This window comes from Colletotrichum gloeosporioides, assembly GCF_011800055.1.
Source record: "Colletotrichum gloeosporioides strain Lc1 chromosome Unknown consensus_94, whole genome shotgun sequence".
Taxonomy (NCBI): Eukaryota; Fungi; Ascomycota; class Sordariomycetes; order Glomerellales; family Glomerellaceae; genus Colletotrichum; species Colletotrichum gloeosporioides.
In genome coordinates this window covers 189,096-206,503 of record NW_025544739.1, presented here as the reverse complement: position 1 = coordinate 206,503, position 17,408 = coordinate 189,096, and the positions used below count along the sequence as shown (strand labels likewise).

The following is a 17,408-nucleotide window of genomic DNA, read 5'->3' as shown; positions in this document are numbered from 1 at the left end:
TCGGTCTCCACCTACGCCTCCCATGTCCAACAACGACGCCGCTTTCGTCTGTTCCTCTGTCCTGCGACACAGAGAGAGATCATGAGCCGACTTCAGGTGCTGGGCATGACCAGACTTGATAATGCCGGCAAGGAACCCAGCGAAATTCAACGCGAAGATCGCTCACCGCGCAACAGAGGCAGCCATCTCATTCGACATCAGTCCCGGCGTCGACATCACGCCCCACCACAGCAAGAACAACAGCGAGAGGAGGACCGTGTCCTGTCAGCCTTGGCAGCGGAATGTGGCCTGAAACTCAACCCTCGCGACTTTCCGCACCTTGCTCCCGTCTTGAGAAAGAAGCTTGCCGACCAGATTCGTTACATGCTCAAGCGTGCAGCTCATCGCGGAGAGATTGTCAATGGTGTGTGGGTGACTCCAGTGGTGCCTCCAACAGAGGCAGTCAGCAGCGCAATCACTTCGTTGGAGCCGCCCTCGCTGTCTCGGAACATTGCAAACGCGCAGAATGAGGGCATCATCATCGACCTGTTGACGCAGCGTTTTCGGTCAGTCATGTAGATAGACAGCCATGAAGGCTTCACGGTTTGGACGCAGTATTGTGTTGTTGGGGTAGGGCTGGAATTGAAGACGAGCGCATGCTGGAATACATCACTGTCATTACCAAATGAATTATCCTTGCCAAAGTATCCATCAACGGTTACTACCTAGAAAGTTGAAGTACATTTGCGCGTGTTTGCGCCCGTTTGCCCCTGGAATCCACCATTCAGCGGCGATTCGCAACCGCATCAAACACAACCTTCTTCATGTGGCGCTCAGCTTGAAGCCACGCCGTGCCTTTAGCCACGCAGTCCTCCAGCGCAGCCTCAACCTCCCTGTCCAGTGCATCTATGTTTGGCAGCGCTCTAGGAGACTCCTGGTTGCCCTGGGCATGAACAGATATGATGCGTGGCTGATAGTCTACACTTTTGCCGTTGTCACCATGGCCTTGAGTGAGGAAAGATCCCGTGGTATTGTCGTACGACGTGGTGAGAGGGCGGGAGGGGGTAGTGGGCTGGGGTCTCATGGTTTGCTGTTCACAATGGTGTCCGCTGACAGCTCCAGCGTTGGCGGTCTGTGCATGAGAGCCATGCTCCTCGAGCGTGGGAAGCCTATTGATCTCTGGCTTGATCGCACGGGGCTCATGGACCGCGGGATTCGATGACAGGGATGGCGGGTTAGTGGACAGGGATTGCGGGTTGATGGCGATCTGTGCTCTGGGGGTGTCGCCCTGTTGGACCTGAGGCAGCATGCCGGGGTCATTCTGCCAGAGCTGGGATGGGGCCGCTGCCCGCTGGGGAGACATGGAAAGCTGGTTGACGCCATAGTCGATGAGATTGAGACCGCCTCCGGTTATGTCGGGTCGAGACTGCTGGCCCTGGGTCGCGGTGTTTCCGAAGTTCTGGTAGTGCGTGCGGAGGACGCCGCTGTCTTGGGAGACATTCTCTGGACTCCACGCTCCCGGAACCGTCTGTGTCACCGGCTTGGGTGTCTCTGGGCCTGAGTACTGCCCCTGTGTGTTTGCGCCGGAGTTGCCTGGGACGGTGCTCTCTGAGGCCAAGAACTTCTCTGCACAATTTGTTGTTAGTAGTTGAATGCATGCAAATAGGATGCATGATTCTTTGCTTCCAAGAGATTGGTCCCACTTACGGTAGTCTCGAATGGTCTGCTCGTACTTCTCGCGGATTGCCTCCTTGGGGATGCCCCTACTGACCATGGTGTCAAGAGTGACTCCGCTGACATCGATGTTACCGTTGTCGTCACGATTAACAACGGAACCGTAGCTGTAAGCCGAAAGATCTCTAGAAGGCGGTCGGTTGGGGTCCATGTTGAACTGATGCTAGAATCTGCAGATAAATCTTAGACCTGCATGTAAGAATCAGAAAAGCGTCATTATGGAGAGTTTCATGCTTGATCGATTTATATAAAGAAAGCAAGATATCAATGAGACCCAGAAAGACTCAGTCGCTGTCGCTGGATCGCATTTCATATTTCCACAGTTTGCTAACATTGTTTTAAGTGGCAGACTTTCAACCAGAACGTCATGATGGGCTTGGGCCTCCCGAAGAGGGAATACCGCCCCCCACATAGACAACCTCTAAGACATTGATCTCCTGGGGTGCAGCCGAGCGGTGCACATGTCTGAAGCCAAGTAGAACATGCATTAAAGCCTTCATGCCATGTCTGCAGCAAAGTAGGACATGCGTAGTTCATGACAATATGTCTGGAGCAGAGTAGGACATGTATCGAAATCTTGCATATCAACAAAGCTGCTGATCTCAGAGTGCGTCGGAAACGTATTCATCGAATCACTGTATTTGCAATAGTGCGTACGAAGATAAGTTTAAACATGGTGAAGATGCCAATAGCTTGGTTGTATCCAGCGCTTTTGTTATTCAAGCCGCGATTGTGACTCTCCAGAACATCAGTGTTGTCATCAAACGTCTCAGCATCCAAATCCCCCGCTCGTTCCATCTCTCAACAGCCATGGCACCTCCTTTGGTAAATACTTTCAACTCCAAATCTCCTTCATCGTTGCAATGAATACTAACACGAAACTGCAGAAGTGCCACGGCACGTTGATCAGCGACCTGAGCGAAAAGGGTTCGGGCGCTCGGATCCGCTGGCCAGCCAACGCTCGGCTTCTCATGTACGCACATCTCGCACGCCACAAACTACACCTCGGAAATTGCCAGAACCACCGCTTCTCTGAGCTTGTCAAATCACTCGACCTGGACCACGGCGTCGAGTTCAACACAGCGGTTCATCCGCGGCTCCAGAGCGCGCTCAAGTATTCCCTTGAATCTCTCAGTAAGATGGGGCATGTTGAGCTGTCAAGGGGATCACAGAGACGCCATGTCGCAATTTGGGAGCCGCACACCGACGAATGGGCAAAGCCCGGCTGGGACGGAAGCCTGGGCGGCCCGGAGAACGAGGAATCTGACTCTGGCGACGAGATGAGTCTTGACATCGAGTACACGCAGCCAGTCCAGCTTTCCTCGCCAGAGTTTCAACTAGCGGCTCAAAATCAGGTGGCGAATGTAAGACGTGACAATGTAAATCAGAGTCTAATGGAGTTTGCTAACAAGTTCGAAGACACCAGGGAACTTCCCCGAGACCACGCAGCAGTCCCCACCTTCCTCGTCTGAGTTTCAACCAGCAGCTCAACTCCGGAGATTGACATCGAGTGGCAGAAAAGAAAGAATGAATGTAAGAGTGCCATGATGATTCACACCAGAGTCCAATAGTCTTTGCTAACATACTCAAGACGCCAGCAAACGTCCCGAAGCCCAGCCAGCAATTCCAATCTTCCTCATCAGAGCTTCAGCTCGCAGCTCAAACCCAGAGGTTAGCATCAAATGACCAAAGAGACAGGATGAATGTACCACCAGGAAACTTCAGAGGACCTGTCATGTTGCCCAGCCACCCCAAGACCGCGGCACCTCAGACGGGTCACCCAACCGTCCGAGTGGGTTCAGGTTGGCTCAGAAGCCATCTAGATGGCGCAATCTTTCCTTCGCTTATATCCCCTGCACCCATGCCCAACGCTACATCAATACCCGCTCCAGCAAGGCGACAACACCCGATCCCGTCTGCACCCATCACACACCGCAATGTGTCCCAGCAAGCAGCATCCACGGTACCCTCCACGGCTCTCACGCTCCCATCTGCACCCGTAACACATCGGAACGTGTCTCAGCAAATCCAGCAAACCCAGCGAACAGGATTGACTGTACCCAGTACGGCGTTCACACCCCCACCTGCACTCCTCACGGATCGGAATGTGTCTCGGCAAACACAGCAAACGGCCATCACGGTACCCACCACGGCTTTCATGACAACAAGTGGTTTCCAATACACGCCACCTGCCCGCTTCACGCCTGATCCGCCCGTGCCTAGCCAAGGCGTGGGCAAACGCGTGCCACCTTCTAGCGAACAGTTGCCACAGCCACCAGTCCAGACATCGCAGGTCCAGTTGCGCAATCAATCCGAACTTCAAGCGGGTAGACTTCACGATATTCCCGCGCGCAAGACGGCGTCTGTGATCAACGACATTGACAGGCGACAATTTTTGGACATGTTGTCTCACCAAGAAAAGGTCCACAACAGGATTGTGGTGATTATGGCGTCATTGGCGTTTACAGACTACTTGTGCAAGTCGCATGAAAGTGGTGTTAGGCCGGGCGCACCGGGAGACCTTGACCGTTACCAACGCACGCATCGTGTTCTGCAGGACCAGCTCCGCGACTTTCACTCAGAGAATGAACGAATTGAGATGACGATGCATGTAAGGTTTCCATTTCTCCAGGGACTTCTCAATGGGAGTGGTTTGTTCTCCGCAATGTGTAAAACAATGTTTCCTTAGAGTCGGGTAGTTTTGGGAGTTACTTGGCCAGGTAGTAAGCTTTGGACATAAAAGGGAGCAGGATCAATGCGAGACGTCACGAATGCGTTAACACAATTGCGAGAGAGGTACATGGTGCTTGCTTTCACGTGCAGAACCCAGACTAGGGCTGAGGATTGAACCCTGAAACATCAATTTGACCTCAAAACACCATGTTATGTACGTATCTGAGCCAGAGAGACTTCGCGATGGCATCACTATCTTCCCAAACGGGGAATTCAGATCAAATTCAACTTCAAGGTCAAATAAGCCAAGTTGTCAAATCTTCCGTGGTTTCTATGCAAAAGAGTCCAGTCCGAACCCTCGATTTGAAGTGTTTGATTGGGTAGTAACGCTGTCAATAAGGAAAACAGACCTGGACCCATGCCAGCAGTCAGCCAAGAGAGGCAGCACATGGCGTGAGTCACACATCACACAAAGCTCGAACACCGACTGGATGTCGTCAAGTGGAGCTCTTCGCCGCTGCATCTCTTCGATGCATCTTTAAACGAGCCGGGGTCGTGGTAGAGACCTCATGAGAGCTGTACAACAACAGGAGCAAACCCCGCCTGTACAAGGGACGCCCTGTAGGCCTGGTCCACGAGGCGGTCTCGCGAAGCTGTGAATACCGTAGATGCGCAAAACTTCATTTTCCACTTCACCCATTTCGTCTGAGAGTCTAGTTGATTGATGTCACGCCTGTCGAGCCCTTGGGTGATTCCATTTTGGTCAAAGATAATAACTTATCAGAAGGCATAGTCTTGTGGTGTGAAAACCGCATCTCCTGAGCTTCCACATCACAGCGCATAGCCTAAAGGTGACGAGATCTCCGCTGTCTCGGGTCGGCAGAAACAGCAAGTTCGGATCAGTCCTCTTGGGGGAATCGTGTAGATTGCATCCCTGGTCGGGCGTGGCAAACAAGACATCTCGTCGCCTGAGGACGGAAACCAGCCACCCGATTCTAGACGCGCTTGTCAGTCCTCTCTCTTGGCCACTACTGAATGCGCCGATAAGTTGAGCTTCAGCATTGCTGTCCCGCGGAGGACAGAAACGATGCTTAACGGCCAGCTTTGCAGCGACCAAGGAAAAGCCAGCGTTGTAGAATGAGACTTGTCGGATTGTTTGGGAAAGGATGAGCGGGGTATCAAACATGGCAATTCAGTCTCCAAATCAGGCGGCAGACATGGCTGGTGAAAGACAGACGGGCTGGCTAGAGGTCCCGTGTGGGATGTTGGTGGGATCAGATCAACGATGGCGTGGGTCGATGTCAACGGACCTTGGCGAAATCCCTGTCCGAGCATGTTCTTGACAAACGCAATTAATGTCTCGGGCAACCTTGAGTCATTATGGCGGAAGCAAGGTCCAAGCTCATAGACGAACTTAGGAATTGGTTCAATTGCTACGAACTCCCCGTGGAACGGTCATGGCGCTGCTTTCTGACTGTCACTGAACAGCGAAATTGAGAAGCTGATCTGGGCAGGGCAGAAACCTGTAGTCTTAGGGGTTACGACCAATCCAAGACTCATAGATGGGTTTATGCCGATCTAAGCGAGCCCGTCTCGCTTGCATCCCAGTCCAATTACGGCAAAAGTGCAAACAGAGCCTCAACGCTTCAGCATTAGTGCCAACGGCTTTGGAAACTGCAACTAGAATTGAAGCCACTCGGTGCGAGCGTCTGGTCTCACCACCATCGCAAAGATGACCGCGCAGTAGCAGACAGGTTTTTCTCAGCATACCTGCAGACAGACCGGATACACGCCCTCATCCTTCCTTCCGTAACAGCGATCCTTGGTTCATTAGGTGTCCTTCCATGCGCAACGATCGCTGAAAACACTACCGTCGTAACTTGTTAGAGTGAGAATCCGCTGAACTCCTGACGGCAAGGATTCGATTGTCTACTTTCGGGAAGCACTTCTATTATCAGTGATTCGACCTATCTAGCTCCAGCATTGGTGATTGGCAGTTTCTCATTCTGACAAGCTGCGACGAAACTTGACCCGCCTACGACGCGAATGTAACTCTGACAAGCAGAGACAGCGTGTATTTCCGCTGGCTCGCTTCATAGTATCCGTATGGAGAGACAATATTTTGCGTCCCTTGAGGCAAATTTGTTGGCCCAACGGAAGCCAGTTTCCCGTGGGAGCTAAATCAGTCTAATCATTCAAACGCAGACAGGCCCTTCCTGAAGCTATATGGTCTTTGACAATGTGCCTCCACTTTGCGCATGGCCCCTATTCTCAGTGTCACCTTTCAAGGGCGTAGAAACTGAACTTGAGCTCTGACTCAGGGCATTCGGGTTGGTTCCTTCCCTCTCCAGTGCCGGGAAGCTGGCCATCTCCAGAGCACCGGCAGGGCTTGAGGTATTCGCGCGGCATAGACGACGTTCGCCAGTAGTTGTCGCAGCTCAGCTGCTTGGCACTTTAGCCTTCAAACCATTCCGTTCACTCTTGCGTATGCCCCTTGGGTAGCAGTCCCTCAAGCCGAGAGTGGCCCTGCCGGGACAGAGAATATGGCCATGCAGCCACGCAACCCTGCGGCACCTTGGCCCAGTCGTTTCGCTGGGCATGATTCCTGATGCATCCGCCTTGCACTGCGTGCTTTATTGTTTTGACAAATGTCTTGAATGCTGATGCTTGGCGTCCCATGGTTTCTGAGGTACTCCATCGAATAGAACAAGCAAAGGTGGCCGTGGAGCGTGTGTATATGCTAAGCGACTGAAGTGCACCATGTATCCCAAGTCGGGCTGCCGATTTTGAACCTCCTATCGACTCTCGGGAGCTTCCATCACATCACAGATAGATTTTATGACAGGGGGACGTTGATGATATTTGATGAAAGATGGGGACAATCGTCAATCAAAGATCACGATTGGTCGTTTTCTGGAAGCTTCCCAAAAGTCAAGATACTATGGATGTCTGACAAGGAATGCTTCTCGGGTTCGAATTTGCGTCAACTTGTTCTTCAACATGTTGCCTATCTGTTGAATAATGTGCCCAACTCTCCGTTCTCCTTGACTGGAACTCCAATCTGTCTTCGTGGCTGCCATGAATGAGACGAGTTTTCTCAAGAAACGTGGTGCCTTTCGGACGTTTTTGCGATCATCAGATGTAGGTCCCTAGCTCTCAACCTTCTTGAGCTTGTAGCTGCTCTGCTTGTATGTATCGCCAGATCAGAGCGGTATCCGTGGAACTTTTGAATTGAGATGTGGATCTTGAAATACGGTCCACAAGATGCTGCGTCGTCCAAGTTCTTGCGTATCGTTTGGCATTTCTGGTGCACTGCCTGTGCCGTAGTCGGTGTGGTTCTCAGCGGCGCAAGACGAGCAGATTAGGCCAATATCTCAAGCTTGAGCTATGAGATTTGGGTACATCTTTGTAAGGTCTGTGAGACGTTCAATTTCCCGGCGTCACCTGGCCAGGCTCCTCCCGAATGTAACTCCAAGTGGAAGCAGCAGAATGTTGCATAAATTGCCCGAAGACCCGCGGATCAGGTATTCAACGGTTCCAACCCGGCCAAGAAAATTGCAAAAACGGCTGTATGCTGCTTTCATGTTGTTTGGTTTTGAAATGACCTCGAATGGCCGTCCAAAGTTTTTCTTTTGCCCAGAGGCAATGTGTTTGAAGCCTTAATTGTGATTTCGAATCTTGAGTCAAAGAATTAGTCTGCCGTACTTTATCTCACCACCCTCAACGGGCCCTCATATACATTGCGCTTCATTCGCTCAGATTTATTTGCCCGTAGAAAAATGTTTCCTGGTGAGTTCGATTCTGTTTACGTGATCAAAGTTGAGGGTGTTTTGGCGGCCGAACACTCGCACGCCCTTTAACGTAGTTTGCAGACATCGCAGTTTGTACAGGAGCAAAGCTCTGCTTCAATAGTTCTACATGTTTCTTCAGCTCTGCCGGTAAGTGCTTGTATAGTTGGCCCCTCGCTGCTGGAAAGTGCCGATGTCATACCAGTCAAGATTGCTACTCCGCGCGGGGCTTGCTAGGAGTTTTCCAGACTGTGATTGAATCGCCTAAAAATGCTTCGTGACACGCTCATAGAAAGAGACGACAAGGGCAGCAAGTGATGTGACCAGGTTATTCGTGAAGTCATCTCACCAATCAAACATCACAGCTGGCCGTAGAAAAGCTATCGCGGCGACTGAATAAAGCCAGTGTCTGTTGTTCTGTATCATCTTGGGACTCCGGGTGCTTAGAAGGACTTCAGAGTGGAAGATGTTCATTTCATCGCGGCTGGTCAAAGACATGCTGCCTTACATTTTGTTGAGACTATGAGATTAGACATCAAGACCTGGTGATTGTAAAACAGACTCATGATCCGTTCCAACGATGAGGCAATTTGGTCTCATCCAGTGCTTCCTTCTCAAATTGCTGGCTGCATTGCGCAACGCTCATGCATCGCCGACTTTGAAAATTGAAGCTGAAATCGGTTTAAGAGGGCTGCTGATGATCCAGTAGTCTGGCCGGATGTGACTCACGCCGTGTCAATCAAGGACTCATTATTCGTCTTCAATCCCGGTGTTCCGATAAAAACCTGGGGAAGAAACCATATTTATGCGTTCCCGGCTTTCGTGAATAATGAAGTCTGGAGCCACCATAGACCCATTTTCTGCGTTTGGTCGTCAGGGTTCGTCATGGCTTACGAGGCCAGGGTGTCGTTCATAATGTACCTAATAGTTCTCACAAGCCGTTTTCTAGATCATGGTTTGTGCCGCTCGCAGAAGATGCGCCGCACCTTCAATTTGAAATGGGAGAAGAACTCAAGCCGGCGCCATCTGCTTGTTGATCCTGCCGCCTCCCTGCATTCACATCCGTGCTGCCCACCCTTTGGAGGTTCATGCCGTTTGCCTACTTGTCCGAGCAGCTGGTTTTACTTGGGGTTCCTGTTGACTAAGCATTCAAGTTTCCTCTTAATACTATCTTACCAAGACACCAGTGACTCAGCCAGTCAGTTCTTCCGCCTTACAAACAGTACGGCAAATGATGTCTATTACCGGCTGTTTTGTCAGCGACAGTGGCTGCCGGAATGGACGGTGACGACAGCTGTTATGCAGTGGGATGACATGGCCGGAGGTTGGGAGCAATCTGTGCGCAGAAGTGTTCTTCAACGGTAATCACCAGAAAGTGGTGTTCCTCGTCCAATATTGGGATCATCGGGTCAACGCGGACATCGGTCCCACTGCAAGCCCAGAACTTTCCTGACGAAAGCATTGATGGGTGGGGCAAAGGAGTCGTGTGGTTATGGCGAAAGCGCTGGAGCTTGCTGCTCAACGCATTACTGCGTTTTCGTCCCACAACCAACCACCAAAACGATGTCCATCCTCTGCAATCTTTGTCAAGTCTTCGAATTGGACACAGTGCTCCGACCAATTGATGAAATGCCGACCGAACAACAGCAGCAAACAAGGTGTAGAGAAACGCAGCCGTTCGACGTCACCACAGGTCTCCATGCATCACTCCACATCACAAAGAAAAAGGGTCATAAGCCACTTAGGAAAATAACCAAAATGACCACAATCGCTAGTTTTTACTTCTTATAAGCCTCTTGTTCTTGGGTTCCTCACCAGCCGAGCCTAAAAACAGCTGGCTAGCCAAAATGGCCAAAAAGACATACAACACCGGGCATTCGCCGGTCGTCACCGACCCGACTACTACTCCAGCCCTCATTGGCTTATCTATGGGAGAGCGGACGGGATCCCGAGTTCTCCAATGGGTATGGTTGTATGTAATGGTTACCTCTCTCAATACTGTAAATAAATGGTGGCGTTGACGTAGTTCAACACGGTTGTTCAGTATGGCAGGATCTCATGAATTCCTTCCAGGAATCCCACCCCTACAATTAGATCTCCCTGCACATTAATTAGTCCATGCGACACACTGCTGATTGCTTTGCTGTGCTGAGAAAATTATTGAAACGGCAAAAAAACTCTTAGACGGCCGAAGAAGTTGTTCTATGAGTGCAAACGCCAAGAGAAGGTCAACAAGATTGCCGTTGATCGCGCCGCCCAATGCCATGTCCCCGGAGTCCTTGGTCTAACCGAAGAAATCGTCCGCGCTAGAATTCATGTTTGCTAGGCATGGATCAAGATGAGCAACGATTGCATGCATGCTTTTCCTTGGTTTCAGTAAGCTGTAAGCTCTTTGGGCAGATGCTAGGAGAGAAGGCTGACATCCGGGCAAGGATGGGGCACCTGGTAAAGCGTGACGCCAAATCGGGGGGGGAAAAAAAAGAGAAGAAGAAGATGATGAAAAATGTTTCGCTGGTGAAGAAGACCCTGTCTGTTAGGCATGCCGCTGCAGTTGGCAACAAAAGACAAGGGTAAGCCGTTTTTACCGAAGGACGTGCCAGTCTTATGGTAAACGGCCGGGAGGGACGGTTTCTTGATGTTCAAGATCAAGATCGACAGCAACCCGGAAAGCAAGCGAAAGCAGATGTGGGGGAGCACATCGCAAGCCAGATAGACAACTTTGAACATGCCAAACAATCGGGAGAGGCTTAATCGGGCTCTCAGAGGAGACACATTATGTCATTTTGTTACTTCTACATGCCCGGAGTAGCTTCGCACAGAAAACCGAGCCATGTCCCGCCCAGTCCTTCCGCCAAGGGTGCTTCGACTCAAGCATCAGATCGACGGCGACGATTACTACATTATTTCACAGCTAGAAGGTGTCTACTCCTCGCGTCCAAAGTACCTGTCCAGCCGGCGTAGCCGACGAGTTAGACGACTTCTCAATTCCCCGAGATCAGAACCTGCCAGCATCAAGCCCGGAGATAATAGTAGAACATACATACTACGAAGTGACGTTCAACGCTCTGCTTACTGGGACCTATGCTTTTCTTCCATCGAAGGTTCCCATGGTTGACCGATAGTGCGTCCTGCAAAAGAGCATTGAAGACCCCAAAGTGATGTTGTCAGCAAGTCGGGCCAGGGCGACGGAGCGTCCCGCGGATTCAGTTGCCGCAGTTAATGACAAGCAAAGTGAAAGTCTGTTTAGATACTCAAGGATTAAATCCTCCCCTCTAACCCTGTTGACGCGGATAGGACTGAAGAATCCCCCCGGAATGATATTTCGCCTGTAAACATTCATCTTCTACCTTCTGAGCCCAGCCACATCCAATTTGCAGAGGTTTACGCCACACTATAAAAATTCTGTTTATACTTAATAGATGCCTACTAAGCAACGTGATACTGTTCATAATAACTAGGAAATCTTCGATCCAGATTCGCAAGAATATTGTCAACAACCTCAAGGGCCTGCATCGCCTGTAAACATTCCAGTAACCGCTGTTACATGCCACTCTAAGCCGCCATGATTAATATTTCAAGGTCGTCTCTAATTACAATAAATGGTCCACTTCGCTTCGCAACCGCTAGCATGCCCGAAGCATCCTAAAATTGCGTGCGCTTTTAAACAGCAGAGTCTTGCTTGGTCATCGCCAACACTAGTTTGGGCCGACCGAGCTTGTTGCATTTGGTTCCACTTGGACACCCTCTTTCGCGCCTTCAATCATATTTTGTTTTCGCATTGAACGTGGCCTCTCAAATGTGACCGGGGGCAGTTCTATTTGTGGTTGGTTTCAGCTAGTTTTGATCGTCAACGTTTAAACTTTATTTCCTCGGCCGTGCTATCCGCGGCTTCCGCGCGGCTATATTATATACACAGTCTCCTCATGATCCGACTCGGGAAAGGCAATATTCACTCAATCACCTCCGCTACCTTCTATCCCTTTCGTTGGTCATTTTCTTCCATCTCCGGCTGAAGTGGTGACCCTCTCTACCATTTTATTATCATCACTGACTCAAGTACTGAAGATGAAACCGTTCGAATGCGACGGAGTACTCCGTAATCAAGTAGTATTCAAGTGTCGCATGGGCCATCAACGTTACTAGTCAGTGATCTGTCATGCCTGCCGTTTCCTGCAACTGAAAACTTTACTTGTTGGCCTCGTTATCCTAAACATAGTCCGGTCCCAACGTAGAGTCTTGGCCACCCTTAAGCAAAAGGACACCGTATATAATAGGATGAACGACGCTGAGTCGCAAAACGTGTGGTTTTCAATTATGCATCGACCGTTCCAAGAGATCGAATGAATAGTTTTGGCTTTGACAGACCAAGATGGCCGTCTCATGGTCCAGGTCGCTGCCATTTGCACTCGTTATTCTTCTCCTCCTCGCGCTGATCTTTCACTCTCTAACAGCCAGCGCCCTATGGACTCTCACGCCCACTAGCTTCTATCGTTTGAAATTACCAAGTGGATCGGAACCTGCAGAGCAAGTCACCGACCCAAAGACACTTTTGCCGCACATTCCTCCCAAGATCTGGCAGGTCTCAATACTTCCCGACAGCATCGATTCTCAAGATCCAATCCAACCTCCTCCCTACGCAATCAACTGGCTGTCTCTACATCCGTCCTTTGCATACACAATCGTCAATGCGGCAGGCGCTTTGGCTGCCGTCGCCCGTCTCGAAAACCTTTTTCTGTCTCAAAAGAAAAATGTCAACCACCTTAGGCGTGGGGCCCGCAGGAACATTCAAGGCGATTTACGCCCAGAAACCTTCAAAGCAACACAGCTATATACCGCAATCGCTCAGCCCGTCATGCAAGCCGATTTTGTTCGCTACGCTCTCCTCGCTCTGGAGGGCGGCGTTTACAGCGACTCCGACACATACCCTCTGCGCCCTCTGCGTGACTGGGTTCCGCAAGAATTTCGTAATCACACGCAAGTCATCGTGGGCATCGAGGCAGATTCACAGCCGCCCGTCGAGGGGACGACATATCCTGTGCAGTTTGGCCAGTGGACAATCGCTGGTGCTAAAGGTCACCCAGTGTTTCTGAGAATGCTCAGACGGATATTGAGCGAAGTTCGCTGGAGGACCGAGGGCTTCCCGACAGATAATATTGCCGAACAGAATATTCAAGCTGGCTTCACGAATGAAGACATATTGAGGGTGTCAGGCCCAGCAGGTTGGACGGAGGAGATTTACGAGTATTTGAGCGACGTGACGGAAACCAGTTTCACATGGAGAAACCTGACGGGCTTGGAACACCCCATGTTGATTCACGATGTCCTCGTACTACCTATTGACGGTTTTGCGACAGGAGTACCTCACTCAGGAGCCAGCATGGAGCCCAGCGACTTGACCATGGTCAAGCATGATTTCTTAGGTTCTTGGAAGCATCAGGTATGACGAGAGAAACAAAAATAGCGAGCATTCCCAAAAGTGATGCACACGTTTTGTATACCGCGGGTGATAACTACAGACCTGATGTGGCGCCATGTTTAGGAGTCGAATCAGCCTTCATGTGGGACACGTTCGCAAGAACCTTCGCGATGCTGCATCGGACAACAGACGTCTCGGCTAGATCCTTCCCCTTCCCTCAAACTTCGACAGCCCTTTGTGCATATGATATTTTCGACGTCTTCTTCAAGTATGACGGAGTTCCCTACAGCTATCGATTCAAAATCTAAATCAATTCCAACATGTCGGACGATCAACTGCCGGGACTTCGGTCAAGGAGGTGCAATTGAGCATGCCAATGTTTGCGCAGCGCATCCGACTTGGCTGTGTAGCTTTCGCAATATTTCGCACAGATGCAGAGCATTATAAATGTGCTCGTCAGTCCAGTTTAGATCCAAGTGCCCATCATTCACAAACATACCCACCGGATGGGCAAAAGTAACATCGGCTCTTTTCAGACCCTCAATAGCTGCAAAGGTCATTCACTGCTCCCGGGAAAAGGTTACATTTCGTCTCAAGCCGTCCAAACAGCCACTCTTTTGTAAAGTATTGTTCGTCAAGAGGCATACGCAGAAGCCTGTTTGCCATGTTCCGTTTGCCATTGACCTGGCCTTGGTAAGGGGCTTAAAGCCCCGCTGCACAAATTTCGTTGGCCACCAATGATCGAGGAGCACCAACAACGAAGCGCCTCATTGATTGGAGCAACCACTTTAGGCGGGTTAAGAATACTGCGAGTTACGGACATTCCGATTTACGGGCATGGAACTTGGAAGCTCGCAGTCCTTTGCCTCAAGTTTGATATTTGCGGCCTCAAATTAACTGTCTTTGATCAGATGACTGCGGGTTTGTGTTGGTTTCTTCTTATAGTTGGGTGTAATCGCTTATTTAACCACGTTCTAGAGAGTGTCCAACAGAGACTTGGAAGTAGCTGAGCTCTCAACCTAGGGAAACTTAATATCTATTCTGGCTGCCGTTCGAGTATTATTCATGTCACTGTGTGAGATTTAGATGAGAAAGGGTGATGAGACGTTGGTAATTGGTTCCATTTTCGGCTGTCATTATTGGGCCATCCTCAGCTGTCCTTGAGGGATGATGGTCTCGCTCAGAACGAGTGCGATAGTCCAAGCCCTTTTGGACGTTTCAGCCTGTATACTACATAAATGGACCTCGATTGCAGTGCGGTCTCTTGCGATGCAATTTTCAGCGCGTAGTCAGGGTGAACGGCGTTTTTCAATGTCGCCCATTGAAACTCGGAGCTGGTCGAGCGACATTGAGAGGAGACGAAAAGAGACAATCAAGAACATGATGCGGAAGGCAGAAACTTTCAGATTATGGACACGTTGCGCTGGTAAACGTTCATCGCTGGCCGACACAATCCAGGCTAGTAGCCCTCATTCGAGATTTTGTCGTCTGGGGAACTATGGATTCATCTTGATCGACGGGAAACTCGACAACAACAGTCGTCACTTACCTTATCATCTCGATCAAGAAAGTGTGTAATGTCAAAACTATTGCCATAGTTCACCACGACAAAAGGGCGATGACCATAGGTAGCGTCCTTATCAAGGGTGTTAGCGAGAGTGGCGACATCTCAAGTTGCCGCACCCTTCAAAACGTGTCATGGCTTCGAAGATCACCCACAGCTACTCATTCGGGCCTTTGCGTCCAGATGCAAATTGCTTGGTCATGGGCAGTGGGCAACAGCTTCGGGTCTGCTGCGGACACATTGAGCATGAACTGGACGGGTAATCCAGCACAGGAGACCTGGATCACCAATCGATGTGTATTTAGCTTGAATGCCTAAAGTCCCGCCTGCTCAGAAAAGTCGCCTGCGGCGCCCGCCGACATTTCAATTGGATGACGAATAGCGTACATTGGCCCAAGGAGGCGGGGATAAATAAGCGACAAGACATCCTCCCAGCCGGATTCCAGCCTTCCAGGGCTGAGGCGTTAATACCGTGATTTACTCGCACACCTTGACACAAGGTCAATTAAATTTCCTTCAAGTCGCTTTCATCGTCAGGCTATCTTTTCCGTCGTGTTCAACAACATCTTCCAGTTGAGAACAGGTTCAGGTTACCATGAGACCACGGCGCCCCTCAATTATCCCAATAATTACCCAAATGGAAACTCGGGAACGAAAATGGAAGAAAGACGTAGAGTAAATTTGTCAACTGGCTGCATCTCATACATACCTACGTGCAGCTCGTAATCAAACTGCGTCATCTAATTTCAAGGCTGACATAGAACTTTCCAGACCATTGCAGGGCGAATAACTTATTCCAGCGCCACTCATGTTGACTTCGGCGCTGTCGGTGATAACCTGTGCCTGTTCTTATGCGCTGTCGAGTGTCAAACCTTTGAATATTCGGCCTTGGGGAAATGGTCATTTATAAATGGTTCAAGGAGAAATTTTGGCGTCCACGTTCCCCTCCGGGCGTTGAAGCCGCCTCTCAAAGTCAAACCCTGGGCTAGACCAAACCCCTCTGGCTGCCACAGACCTTGCACCTTGGAAGCCATGGCGACCGAAAAGCTGTCAGCAGAGGCTTCCTTGTTCTTTGCTTTGTCTTCTCGTCTGAGAAATTATACGTGTACAAGTACGAGTTGAGAAGTTTCATATAAGTACTGGTCAAAAGCTTAGCATATAGGCAGGTTGGAAATTTGTGCACTTGCGGCCGTTACTATGACGTCCCGAAAGCCTTCCTCCAGCACAGAAGCATCTCTCAATTCCCACCTAGACTAAGGTACCCCCATCTTGCAGGGTTGCCTAATACATCCAGCCTGTGTGGATTAAGCGACCGACCGCAGAGTCTCCCATTACGCCCTGCATCTGATGAGAACCTTGTGGTTTTATGTCGGCCAGGCGTTCATCTTTCAGTTGAACGAGCATTTAGCATTACCTGCTTGTAAGCTAAGAAAATCAGGCATCCGCCTCTCTCTCCTAGGGAATCTCCGATATGATCATGATAAGCTAACACAGCGCGCCCGCGTGTTCAAGTTTGCTATGGTCGTTCGACGATAATCTAACTACATATTTCCCAACATTTACGCTTGCATGTGTGACACTCTCAACATAAATGCTCTACGAGAAGGCTGTCTGTGCTGGGGCCCAACATCGAGATCACCAAGATGGGGCTGCTTCTGTTTTCGATTTGTAGCCTGAAACATTCCTCACGGTATGCTTACATATGTTCTCCTGAAGTATCGGGAGACTGGAAGGTCACTCTGGCATGTTCAAGGCAGTTTAAATGCCTCCTAGGTGCCGATTGCTGCCCTCGGTCTCTCACGACTTCATGATGACTTGATGCCGAATTCAGTCACGGAACATCTGATCACAATCAAAACAAATCAGTCACGATTACCAGAGACACGCCAAGCCTACCCCGACCAGCCGTCTTGAGAATCTTCGCATCCACATCAGCAATCAGGATGCTTGCCCAAACCCGCCGCCCAAAGCACACCACATTAACAAATATTCAACCTGCATTTAAAACGACATGCAATGCTACTCAAGAGGTAGGAATACTCTACTTATCAAGGTCTTTAGTCTTTACAAATGAATATAGCCCGTCCCGCTATTTCGTTCAATGGTTCCATATTCCTATTTCCGACGACATTGGGACTCCGTTTGTGAAATGTAGCCGGACCGAAAGTCGTCTTTCTCTTCGTCTTAGTAGAAACGCCCAGTTACAATACCAAATTTTCAACCTTGGCAATCGATGTTTCTGAGTTATTACGCC

The 17,408-nt window shown here is 50.1% G+C and overlaps 3 protein-coding genes across 3 annotated transcripts; 2 read left to right on the top strand and 1 right to left on the bottom strand.

Annotated features, from left to right (window-relative positions):
• Positions 1 to 763: 763 nt before the first annotated feature.
• On the bottom strand, positions 764 to 1,864 carry GCG54_00015253 (uncharacterized protein; the record flags this gene model as incomplete). Its single annotated transcript, XM_045415065.1, has 2 exons — positions 764 to 1,605; positions 1,687 to 1,864. The coding sequence occupies 2 exons, from the start codon at positions 1,862 to 1,864 to the stop codon at positions 764 to 766; spliced, it is 1,020 nt and encodes a 339-aa protein (XP_045257709.1).
• A 659-nt stretch (positions 1,865 to 2,523) lies between these two features.
• On the top strand, positions 2,524 to 3,536 carry GCG54_00015252 (uncharacterized protein; the record flags this gene model as incomplete). The annotated part of the gene is given in 5 exon segments (XM_045415064.1): positions 2,524 to 2,538; positions 2,601 to 3,077; positions 3,133 to 3,246; positions 3,305 to 3,505; positions 3,516 to 3,536. 5 exon segments carry the CDS (start codon positions 2,524 to 2,526, stop codon positions 3,534 to 3,536), a joined length of 828 nt encoding a protein of 275 aa, XP_045257708.1.
• A 9,007-nt stretch (positions 3,537 to 12,543) lies between these two features.
• GCG54_00015251 (Initiation-specific alpha-1 6-mannosyltransferase) lies at positions 12,544 to 13,617 on the top strand (the record flags this gene model as incomplete). Its single annotated transcript, XM_045415063.1, has 1 exon — positions 12,544 to 13,617. One exon carries the CDS (start codon positions 12,544 to 12,546, stop codon positions 13,615 to 13,617), a length of 1,074 nt encoding a protein of 357 aa, XP_045257707.1.
• Positions 13,618 to 17,408: the final 3,791 nt, after the last annotated feature.